Source organism: Falco biarmicus, chromosome 3 (genome assembly GCF_023638135.1).
Source record: "Falco biarmicus isolate bFalBia1 chromosome 3, bFalBia1.pri, whole genome shotgun sequence".
Classification (NCBI taxonomy): Eukaryota; Metazoa; Chordata; class Aves; order Falconiformes; family Falconidae; genus Falco; species Falco biarmicus.
The window spans coordinates 103312781-103325088 of record NC_079290.1 but is presented as its reverse complement, the minus strand read 5'-3'; the positions used below and the strand labels follow the sequence as shown (position 1 = coordinate 103325088).

Sequence of the window (12308 nt, the reverse complement as noted above, 5' to 3'; positions counted from 1 at the left end):
GTTGCACTGACTTTTCAGAGACTGCTACTCCCTTTGGAAAAGGTCACATTTAATAGTATGCAGAGTTCTAAGAGTTAAATCTTAGGCAAAGTTGCAAAAGAAGCATCATTCCTAAATATAAAATACCTGAAATAATAATAACAAATCTTTTCCTTTTTTCTTTTAAAAAACAAAGCTTGGGAGCCGCTTCTGTGGGCATGTTATAAGAATCTCCCCACTGCAATAGCAGCTTTCTAGTGGTGTCTTACACTTTAGACCATTGCCTGCTCGTTTAGCCTGTTTAACAGCTTAGCTGAGACTATGCTTTGACTGTAGCAAGGCAGAATTCTTTTTCTATTATGCGAATTCCTGGAATGTGGATTAGACTTCTATCTGCCTACTCTGGAGCATTTGGTGGCAGCTTAATTTTTTTTTTTTTTAGCTTTTTAATGGCATCACTGGCCTCACTAGAAACATCCAAGTAGAAGGGATGCTTGAAAGTCTTGCCACACCTACCCAAGTGTTTATTTAAAGATAAGCACAAGTACTTCTATAAAGGTAGTTTCTGTCAATCAGTACATCAGACATTTTGTGCCTCTTAACTCTTCTGGGCCAAGCCTCCTCTTTGAGGGGCATGGAAGAAGAGGGGAAGGAAATGTGAGGACCTCCTATTTGGAAATTATTGTGGTTTAACCCCGGCCGGCAACCAAGTACCACACAGCTGCTCGCTCACCCCTACTCAGAGGGGTGGAGAGGAGAGTTGGAAAGGGATGTAAAACTTGAGGGTTGAGATAAGAATAATTTAATAATTTAAACAGAATAAAAAGGAAAAAATAATAATAATGATGGTAATAGTTATAATAGAAAAGGTGGGGGAAAAGGATAAAATACAGAGCGAAAGGGAGAAAGGAAAAAGTGATGCACAGCACAACTGCTCACCACCTGCTGACTGATGCCCAGCCAGTCCCCAAGTAACTATCTGCCGACCCCAGCTAACCCCCCCAGTTTATATACCAAGCATGACATCCCATGGTACGGAATACCTCTTTGGCTGGTTCAGGTTGGCTGGCCTGGCTGTGTTCCCTCCCAGTTCCTTGTGCCCCTTCCAGCCCTCTTGCTGGCAAGGCCTGAGAAACTGAGAAGTCCTTGACTTCAGTGTAACCATTACCTAGAACAATTAAAACCATCAGTGCCTTATCAACATTGTCCTCACATCAGAGCCAAAACACAGCACTGTACTAGCTACTAAGAAAATTAACTCCACCCCAGCTGAAGCTAGGACAGAAACTAAAAACATTTTCAGCACGTTTATGATGGGAACTAATTTCTGAATTCTCTCCTTCCTATTCTTCATACGTAGTTCTTGAGTATGTGTTTTGATAATCCTTAGGGGCTACCACAAAATATGGTATCTCTTTGGTTTGTGCTGACTTTTCTCACTTGTTCTTAGGGAACAGTGGCTGTATAATTCAGGATGGAGGTCCAACTGAAGTATTTCATGGGATAACTAGTTTTTTTTAGAGATGAAAGACTCTTCTACAAAAGGAGCTAGCTATAAAAACACTTCTCAAATCTGCCATGAGAGTTGCTTTTATAACAAAAAAAAATTGGAAAACCTGTTTGGCAGAGTTGGGTTTTTCTCTGAGTATTTCTATTTCTTAGGTTAAAAAAACACAATGCTTTCGCCCCCTCTTGATTTGAATTCCTTTAGTCTTTTCTCTGTGACTTGAAGTTTAAAGTATTTAGTGTCCGGTACTTCAATAATGCAAACAATTTAATTCTTACCTGTCATTTGTGTGCCTTGGGATATCTGGAAATGTTATGCCCTGTCTTGTTCTTCATAGTTCAGCGAAAAATCATACAGCAAACTGGTTTTCTCATAATCAGTAGTTTTTCATTCTCTTTACCCTTGTGCCTTCTGGAAACTTTGATTTTTGGCCAGCAACGGTGGGATTTGACTTCTTTTTTTAATGTGTCCAATTTCTCCCTGTAAGCCACTCCAGGAGGAAAAATCCACATCAGCTGCTGTTAACTGTAGAAACTGTCCCAGGCAGAGGCCAAACAGGTTATGGGAAGACTGAAGGAGTTTTGGGGAAAACCTTGAAAGATGTTTGTTGTTGGTTTTTTTTTTTAATGGGTAGTCTGGACAATATCATGCTAGACTGATAGTGGCGGTACATGTTTTGCATCATGCATTCAGCACTGTTGTCATAGTGTTACCTCCCATGCCCAAAGCAGAAAAATTAGGGGAAGGCAGGGCCTGGCTAATACCCTGAATAGTTCACCTCAGTCATAGTGACATCAGCTTTCTATGGTTTGGCTTTTAGTTTAAATAAAAGAGAACTCACTAACCTATTCAGAAGGTCTTGCATGGTAGTCCCAGTCTTTACAGAGACATTAAATTACAGGAATGGAAGTAAAGATTTAAGAGTCTAATTGGCTGAGGTTATCTGTAAAACATAATTTGTGCTTCATAAGCATTGCATAAAAGTGGCATGTATGGTTTGCTTGTCTTTTGTGTGTGTATGTAGTATTCATGCCAGTGTTTTTTTGCAGACAATGGTACGTGGACTCAGCTGTGGTTGGTGTCAGACTATCATGAGCATGGATCACTCTTTGATTACCTGAACAGGTATACAGTAACAGTGGAAGGAATGATAAAGCTAGCTTTGTCCACTGCCAGTGGTCTTGCTCATCTTCACATGGAAATTGTTGGCACACAAGGTAATCTTGCAACTATCCAGCCTGTCATGGGGATAATACTGGATTTTTTTTAAAATTACATATATATAGCTCTTTCTACTATAATTCTCCTCTTAATTAGAATATTCAAACTTCTCAGGGTGTAGTTGCTTTGCAGACAGTTACTTACATGAAGGCAGCTTAACTACCCAAGGTAATCCCTTGTGGAGTTGAGTGAATTGAAAAATGTCTGCCTGGGACTTGTGATAATTTCAGAATGAATAGAACTTCTCCATTTGGAAAGTTTTATACTTTTTTTTTTTTTCTATGGTAAATTTGGGTTTTGTGATGTGATAATCCTTCCCAAAAAAAGACCTATTAAAAGGCAGTAAGTAATGGTGCCTGTAGTATCATCTTAACTTTGATTTGAGACAGCACTATAGGTCTATTTCCAGAGATGCTGGAAACTTTTTTGTGGCAGGTAGTATGTGTATGTAGTAAATACTTGCAGGAAGAGGAAAGGAGCAGTAGTGTGGACTAATACAGTAGACATTTAAGCCAATTTTCTGTATAGTCAGCCAGTCCACAGTGAATGATTTTAGGAGTTACCTTGATGCATGTAACACAGCAGAACTGAAAGGAATTCTGTAACTTCAAACAAAATCTGCACCAGGCTTGGAATAATAGCAATTACCTTTTTAAAGATGTGTTATTTCTGGTTTTTTTCCTTACAGGCAAACCAGCAATAGCCCACAGAGACTTGAAATCAAAAAATATATTGGTAAAAAAGAATGGAACGTGCTGCATTGCAGACCTAGGATTGGCAGTTAGGCATGATTCAGCTACAGACACAATTGATATTGCCCCAAACCACAGAGTGGGAACAAAAAGGTAAAAATCATTGATGTCATGTGTCAGGCAACTTTTTATTATAAAATGCTTTGTTTTTTCTCATGCCACGTAGAAGGTCTTTGTGGGTATAAACACAAGCAGCAGGGAAATTAAGAGTTCCTAGGCATTTCCTCGTCAGCTGGTAAATTAGTTAGCTGCTTAAAAAGCATATTGAACCTTAGCATCTATTACTAGCCTGTGTAAAATACTGAAAACTTCCAAAATCTTTTAAGGGGTAAGTATATATTAAAACAATTAGGAACTTTCATTAATGACTATTTTAGAGACTTCACTGCTGTACCTTTATTCTTTTTGCCTTGCATTGCATGGAGATGTTGGTTGCAGCCCAGTCTGGAGTATAAGGCAGGATATTGACAGTGAAAGTAAGAAGGTGGATTCTTTTTCAGTATGTTCTGTCACATAGGCTTTGTACAAGATGCAGTGTCTTGGATGTGGGCTTTCATGGGATCCTATTTTTGAGGAAAATAGGAGAACTTAAAACAGCAGTTATCTATGTCATCTAATGCATAAATAGAATTATCAATGGATGAGTCAGTATACTCACTCTTTTAAAGGCCTACTTCTGAATTTGGAAATACAGGGTTTCTTGTCCTCAAAAGTTCAGAGCTGTTTAACTCTGATAGAAGTGCAGTTAAACTTACTGGCTGTAACTTGTCATTGCTGAACCTTCAGTCAGTAATAACTGGAAGCTGTTCTGAAGAAAAGATTCACTTCCTTTAGCAATCTGCGCAGCTATACAGCATACAGAGATAGCAGCACTAACAGTGAACCATAGCAACAGAGTTGTGTGATGCAGGCAATATCCTGTCCTTTTGATACCTGTAGGCTCAGTGGTATGTCAAACTAAGTTTGTATGCCTGTCAGAAATGTTTGCAAGTCCAGTAGTTCAGCACTGTACATGTTTAACTTCAGAATATGCCCTAGCAGTATTGAGAAGATTCTGTGGTATTGCCAAGTCACCAATCTATACATAAGTATTTATATATATATCTCTTTGGTGAGTGATGCTGGGGGGGGGGGGGAGGAGGTGATTGGGGTTTTACAATGAGCTAGGATGCCCCTTTAGCTGTGTCTTTTCAAAGCTTATTTTAATGGTAGTTATATTGCTGAAATTATGTTGTTCTAAAGCTCTGCTGTGCTAGTCCTTTGCCAACTTTAAAAATACCATACAAATGGTCAGATGAGATTTTTATTTTCTGAACTACTACTAGATTACAAAGTACTGGTCATTATTCCTTCTTAAAGTCTCCAGTAATCATTGGTAGTAAAGCAGCAGACTACTTTAGAATTTGTAGTTGCAAACTTAGTAGTGTGCAGGGCATGTACCACATGATTTAGTGTTTTCTACTCACACACAAAGAAAAAAGATACGCAAATCTGTTAACTTTTAGTCTGTTCTTGGGAGAAAGTATCCTTTCAGCTGTGTCTATAGATCCCACTTAAGATCTCTCTTTGCATAGGCACTGTTAAATTGTTTGTTCATCTGCCTTATGCTTCTTTGCAAGGGTAAAACTATAGTAGCTCTTGCTTGCTGCAGTGGGCAGCAGCAGGACTAAGTCTGTTTCTCACTTTAAAGACAGTCACCTCTACCTCTCTGAAAACTTGTTCATTCTCATAAAATGCTTGGTACCCTCTTCCTCCCTCTTGTACATACTTAGGTCAGTAACTCCGCACCTCTGATTAATTTGTCATAATAAAGTTCAGATCTTACCTATTCAATGGCAATTTTAACTCCCATTGATTGCCACTGCTGGCACCTCTTCTGCACATGGAAGCTCTGTGTGCTAGTTCAGGGAGACTTGACCAAGTTTATATTTTTCTCATGATTGTCTGTTGCAAAAACGTATGTTCTAGGGAGCAAGCAAGACTCGCTCTTGGGTGAGTGATCTAGGTGCCGAGTTGGACTGATGATTCTTCTCTCTGAATGAATCTTTATTTCTTTCCTGTTCAGAGGCTTAGCTTTACCAGAGGGTATGAGCTGTGTGCTTTCACAGCTCAGTCTGCAGCATAAAGCAGGGAATGTGAGCTTTAAACTGAGGAGGAAATAGAATCTCTGTCGCTCCCTGAGGCAGGTAAAAATACCAACAACAAAAAATCCAACTCATTCTCTCGTTCTCCTTTTTTTTTTTTTCTTTTTTTACACATGGCCCAACTCTTACTTTTGGTAGTTGAAATAGGCTGTGTTTAAAAAAAATTTGGCTGTGAATTCCACCTTGACATGGGTCTTTTCTGCAGTTTGTTAAACTCTTAAACCCAATGTGAGCAGAATTCTAGCTATGCTTGTAGAGAACCGGCTTGGTGAAGGGAGATGTCACACGCAACATGTTGTATATAGGTCCTGTTTGACACCAAGCTCCCTATAAGTTGTACAGGAAATTTAGGTAACTAATACAGAGCTTTTGGACTAAAAGGGGTGGGGGGAAGAGGTCAGTGGGCACCCAAAGTTTGACAAGGCAAGGCTCAATATAATTTGTAAACTTCTTTGTAGATTTATCCTCTCATTCTTGGAGGGTGCTGAGCTGCAGGCCTTGTTCAGAAGGTCAAAGTTAATCTATGTAGAGTAGTTCTTTCCAGAACCTAAAATACTGTTCCTGTTGAGGAGTGCATTTCCGATATGCATCTCCTTGTCACTTTACATGTTTCTCTTCCTTTTGTCTGATCGCCGTGAAGTGGCTAATCTGCTAATTACATTAGATGACCTACTTGCCTTTCGCCTCTCTTGTTCCAGCAATAATCTCTCAGACTTTTTGAGCAGTTAGTCACCATTCTGTGTTATGGAAGCCAAAGCCCATCTAAATGCATTGATGGAAGATCATGGTAAGAGGTCAATTTGCCAATAAATTCAGTGGAAGTCACGTTGCAGGGGGTGGATCTTTTGAGGTTATGAATTCAGCTCAGCTCCATTACCACGTTCAGGCCTCTTATGGTCTTTCCTGTTAAAATCCTTGTCTCAGTTTCTGTAAATCATCCTGAGGACAGTCTCCTTTACTGCTTGTGTGATTCTGCCTGATAGTCTTGCAGTGGTTGGGGGTTTCGGTTTGGTGTTTCTCCAGCTCCATCACTCTTCTCATCCCCATGTGATCTTAAGATAGATAAAATATTCTTTCTTCTACACCTAAAGCTGATCACCATACTGTCAAGTACATGAAGTAGCATAAGATTATCCAATAATGCAAAATCCTTGGATAGCATTAAAACACTACCACAATCTTGCGTCATTTATTTAAAAAGCTTTTGATAGGACATGGCCCAGAATAATTTGAACCTTATCGATATCAAAGACTGTGATATGTAAATTTCAGACTCCGCTTCTGTTCAATGAATACTGTCAAAGTAAACCTTATGTTCCTCTTCAGACAGTTGTCCTCTGCTTGTGCTGTGCTTATTACTTGTGGAGAATTTATATGCCTGCACAGTGCTTAGGAGAACTCCCATGTCAGCAACTCTTGTTGAAGTTCAGGACTACTAGCTGCATTATTGCTCTTTTGTTGATAGCCCTTGCATCCTTGTATGTATGTCACCTCCATAAGACAGAGTAGTGCTGTGAGAGTTTTGAAAGGTCCGACAATCCTGAAACTTGTTTCAAGTAGCATGTCTTGTATCATGCCTCCCATCCCTGGTGCTAGGAAAAGAAATTCCTAGTAGTATGTTGATGAAATGAAACTGTTCATAGGCTTCTGTGGCTGTTCCAGAGGCTGAGCTATTGCCTGAGACTGTATTCCACTCCAATAATCTGTGTGTGTTACTGCTTTACCAATCAACTGTGCTCTCCAAAGCCCTGGTGTCAGTTTGCCTGCTTCAGCAGTATGTCAGCCTGAGATTGACAGGGCAGTGATGTGGAGAAACTCGGAACTCTGCTAAACATTACCTATTGGATTTAGCTGGCAGAGCTATACCAAATTGAGAGGGCAATACTACAAATGATGTAGCAAATACCATTTGTTCTTTCGAGCAGCCAGCAGGGATGCTGCTGTTGGTAACTCGCAGTGCATTGCACATTGACACTTTGCTTGATGATCCCATGTTAGGCCTAGTCGCTAAACAAGGTTACAATCACCTGGAGGCTGTGACCACTTCTCAGTTGAAAGTCTTTCACAGATTTCTCAGGTGCAGCAAATGTCAATAAAGAACTGTGCTCACAAGAAAAGTTTACTTTAATGTGTAACCCAAATAGGATTTATTATTAAAATAAACCATGCCAGATTCTTTTATGATGGGACTTACAGATTGTATGATGAAGAATTGGTTACTGCAGTGGTAGGGAGCCTTTGTTCCCAAGGAATCCTTAAGTGCTGCTTTTTTTTCACCAGCCCTTCATGTCTATTCCTTCTCTAGCCTTGCTAGAGGATGTTGCAAGAAGCTGCTCTATCTTGGCAGATTCTAGGAGCTGGGGATTCCTCCTGCCAGGCTCGAGCCCAGCCTGGTGTGTCCAAAGTCAGGGGCTCTGAGATTTACTTGGGATTCAACCAGTAGTGAGGCTGGGCATACACAGGCGCATGCAATGCTGACAGGGCTGATCACAGGAATTGCTGTACACAATGTGCCATCTTCAACACTCACATAAAATACTGTCAGAACTTGTATAACTTACAGGTATGGACAGCCAAGTCTCCTTCCTTGAGCTGATCAGGGCTGAACTTCATACGTAAAAACACACATTCCCTTCTGTAGCCTAATAAGCATGTCTACGCATCCCTTAACTGTCAGTACATTAGCGCATCTTCTGTGCTCCACAAGTCTCCTACTCATCGGCTGGGATGGGTTAATGCACAGTAGCACACATACGTATGCATTCACGTATACCTACGTGCATGGATTCCCTTGAATACCACCACAGGCCCTTCCCCTGTCAAACATCCCTCTTTGCTGGCTAGAGCAGCTTGACTTTGCTGGGGAATTACACTGATGCACACCTGCCACGCATACCAGCTTTGGGGAAAGCAAGAACCTTCTAGCATGTCCCAGCAGCTGGCACTTAGGCACATAGACCTTATGACCTGTGATTCCCACTCCAGTTGCTGGTGCTGAGAGGCACTTATATGACTTCTCTCATCCCAGTGCTTCCCTGTAGCTGGTACCTGTAAGCATGTGGCTGTGAAGCCTGTGACCCATGGTCTCACTTCAGTGGCTGAAGCAGAGACCCTCATTTGCTTTGGCTGCTGGCACCAGGGGTGCCTTCACCCACTGTCTGACTGTAGCTTCTGGCCCAGAACTTATGCGTGCTGCCCCCCACCCCAGTAGCACCAGATAACTGCTCCGAAGACCTATAGACACATGCTTCTAAGACCCACAGTTCCCTTTCCAACTGCTGATACTGAGACCCTCCTTCTCTTCAGTTGCTGGCACCCCAAGCCGAAGAACAACTTAATGCCTTGCCTGATTCCACTTGCTAGCCCAGAATTCATTTACACCTGCCTCCAGTTGCTGGCACATAGTCCTTAGAGCAGACATGCACATGGAGTTGAGAGTGAGATTGCAGAGATAGGATTTAGTAAGAAGATGGGATATGCTGTGGGTGTGGGGCTTGGGCAGACAAGCATGGTGACTGGCAACTGTTTATGCAACTGGCCCCTCTGATACCCTTTTCTATCGTTTGCCCCTCACAGTTACCCTTCTCCTAAACATTCCTTGATAAGCATTGCATAGTCCCACAGGCCTCCCTTGAATATCCACAGTTCTGGAGTTCCTCATTTCCCACTTATTAGCAGTTACGGTGTCCAGAGTGGCACCCTCTAAAGCTATGCCTAGAGTTTCCTAATAGAAGATTTTTGGTCTTTGTCATTGTCCCTGTTATCCCATGTGTATCAGGTTTATGGTTCTATTTGTTTATCGTTTCATGTTTTAGGTATTCTCCCTATTCCTGTGCTTGTTCCTCAGTTTACTTATTATTGGTGTTGCACTGAAAGGTCTTTGGTTGGATAACCTTAGTGAAGCAGATTCTCCTTTGTCTCCTTTTCCACATAAATATTTAAATTTGAGTTTGAGCTGATCAGTAGCACTAAACTTTCCCTGCAGTAAGTGCTTAAGAAATTAAAACTTTATTCTTTTTTTTTATTGCAAATAGGTACATGGCACCTGAAGTTCTAGATGATTCCATAAATATGAAACATTTTGAGTCATTCAAACGAGCAGACATCTATGCAATGGGATTAGTGTTTTGGGAAATAGCTCGGCGATGTTCAATCGGTGGTATGTGGCAATCTTTAAAAAACTGGACATACTAAGGAATTATAAATAGCTTACAGAGCCTCACTAAGTTTGAGTAAAGAGTTTTCTCTAAAAACAGTGCAAGGTAATAGCCAGTATGTCTCAGACTCTGTTAATCCAGTAAATGATGACTGGTTTATTTGACCTCTTTGTGCATTGATGAACCATACCTGATGGAGAAAATAGGAAATATCCTTGTCTATATTAATTTTTTGTCTCAAACCTTTGCATAGAGGGGAGAAAATGAAGTTAAATATTCTTGAGAGCAAGGGGCAAACACGACAAGTAAAGGCTGGCTATAATGTGCTCAGATAACATCCATACCTTATTTAAAATAAAGCATGGTATTATAAATCATAAGTTTCCAAGAAATGTGTCTTTAGCATACAAAAGACTTGATATAGCTTCCATCTTTTCCAAATACATATATTTCAAAATTAAAAAATTAAGGGTAATGTAAATGCTCCTGAGGTGTGGCTGAGAAATTTTTTTTAATTTCTTTGTTGCTTATTGTAATTTTTAAAAATGAAAAAAGAAAACAGTAGGCTACTTATTCTTTGCTTTTTACTGTTGCTTATATGTAATTCAGTGTTAGCTAAAATGAAGCTATTTTCAACCTGTTACAGGAATCCATGAAGATTACCAGTTGCCATACTATGACCTTGTTCCTTCAGATCCTTCTGTTGAAGAAATGAGGAAAGTTGTATGTGAGCAGAAGTTAAGGCCCAATATTCCAAACAGATGGCAGAGCTGTGAGGTATTAACTAACCTTGCTAAAGCTGCTCTAATGGGCACTAGAGCTTTTATTGATTTCAACGGCTTAAAAATTGTACTTATTGTTGAAGGGGGAAGGGATGCTTCTAGAAGAACTTAATTTCATCGTGGCTTTATTGAATGTCAATTATCCTTGGTTATACAGTAATATTTAATGTAATTTTGCAAAAAATAATACCTAATGCTGCGTGGAGTATTTTAGGATCCTTTGCTGTGAAGCAGAAGTGATGCTAATGCAAACTAAAGCTAGTCTGATTTACGTTATGCAGGAAGCATCATTGCAAGTTGTGCAGCTGCGGGTTGTACGGGGTCTGGCTGGGCCTGAGTTAATTTTCTGCACGGTAGCCTGTGCGGTGCTGTGTTGTGGATTGGTGACCAAAACAGTCCGGTTGCACGCTGGTGTTCCAGCTGTTGCTGAACAGCGCTTACACAGCGTCACAGCTTTCCTGCCCCCAGTACTGCTGAGTAGGCGAGGGGCAGACAGGAGGCTGAGAGGGGACACAGCTGGGACAGCTGACCCAGACTAATCAGAGGGGTATTCCATGCCATGCAAACTCGCTCGGTAATAAAACTGGAAGCGAGGGAGTTTTCCAGGGATTGCTGTTGCTGAGGGATGGGATGGGCATCAGCTGAATGATGGTAAGCAATTGTTTTTGTATCACTTGCGTTTCTTTGTTTTGGCTTGGTTTCCCCCCTTGCCTGTTAAACTGTCTTCATCTCAACCCACAAGTTTTCTCAGTTTTACCCTCCTGATTCTCTCCCCCATCTGGCTGTGGAATGTGAGTGAGTGGCTGTGTGGGGCTTAGCTACATGCTGGGGTTAACCCACAACAGGAGTGCCAAAGATACACGAGCTGATCAGGTCTGAGCCAGCTGGTTTGTAACTGGGCTGGTTATCTCTTTCAAGAAGTGGACTTGCTAGTTTCAGCTCGGTACGCTGCCAGCAAAGCAGTACTGCTTGTTGGGACACATAATGGTATCTTCAACAGTGCTGTGCTGTCTCTTGTGAATGCTCTCTTGAAACTTACTCAGGGGTCTTTGCCTTGTCATTGCGTAGTAAAAGAATGTCCTAACAAGTGGCTGGAGTAGTAAATGTCTCTAGGAATTTTCGTCCAAAACTGTGGCGGCCTTAGTATTTTGTGTGTCTTGGAATCTGTACTGTATACACTTATTGAAAAGATGAATGTAGTTATTAGGAAGCTGAGGCTCTACTAAGCCAAAGACTTGAGCTGAAGTTGCATGTAGCGACTACTCCCGACGATACCTCTGTGGAAGTGCTTACCTGGTTCTGGGTGAGTTCACCATGCTGGTAGTCACCACCGCGTGGGCAGTAGTGAGCACATTCTTGCCTTTCCAGCCAGCTTTGTTCATATTGCTTGCTCTAGGAGCCCAGCTAGGAGGAGAACTAGAATGCTGTCTCATTAGGATCTTAGAATAGCTGCGGTAGGATACAGTAGGAGCAAGAGATTGGTAGGATATGATGTACTTAAGTGGAGGAGGGAACCGGGTTGTGGCATATATAAAACGGATGCATGGGTGAAGGCCCATGATGAGACATTGGGCAGGAGAGCACAGGTAGGAGAGAAAGGTGATGATACGCACCGACAGACTGTAGAGTTTTTTTAAGTGCTGCTATTCCAATCCTGCAAACTTACTTAGCAGCTCAGTGTAGTACAGCTTGGCATGTAAAATCTTGGTAGGTAGATACATTACTTTATTTCTTCTTCAGTTTTTATTTGCATTGTTAACAAGTGT

At 41.2% G+C, this 12308-nt stretch overlaps 1 protein-coding gene across 1 annotated transcript in view; it reads left to right on the top strand.

Annotated features, from left to right (window-relative positions):
* The window catches only part of TGFBR1 (transforming growth factor beta receptor 1), a 36676-nt gene that overhangs the window by 19527 nt on the left and 4841 nt on the right, over positions 1 to 12308 (top strand). Inside the window, exons 5-8 of the mRNA XM_056331332.1 lie at positions 2536 to 2703; positions 3396 to 3552; positions 9638 to 9762; positions 10407 to 10537. Coding sequence (XP_056187307.1) covers positions 2536 to 2703; positions 3396 to 3552; positions 9638 to 9762; positions 10407 to 10537 — 581 coding nt within the window. The remainder of the gene's footprint in view (positions 1 to 2535; positions 2704 to 3395; positions 3553 to 9637; positions 9763 to 10406; positions 10538 to 12308) is intronic.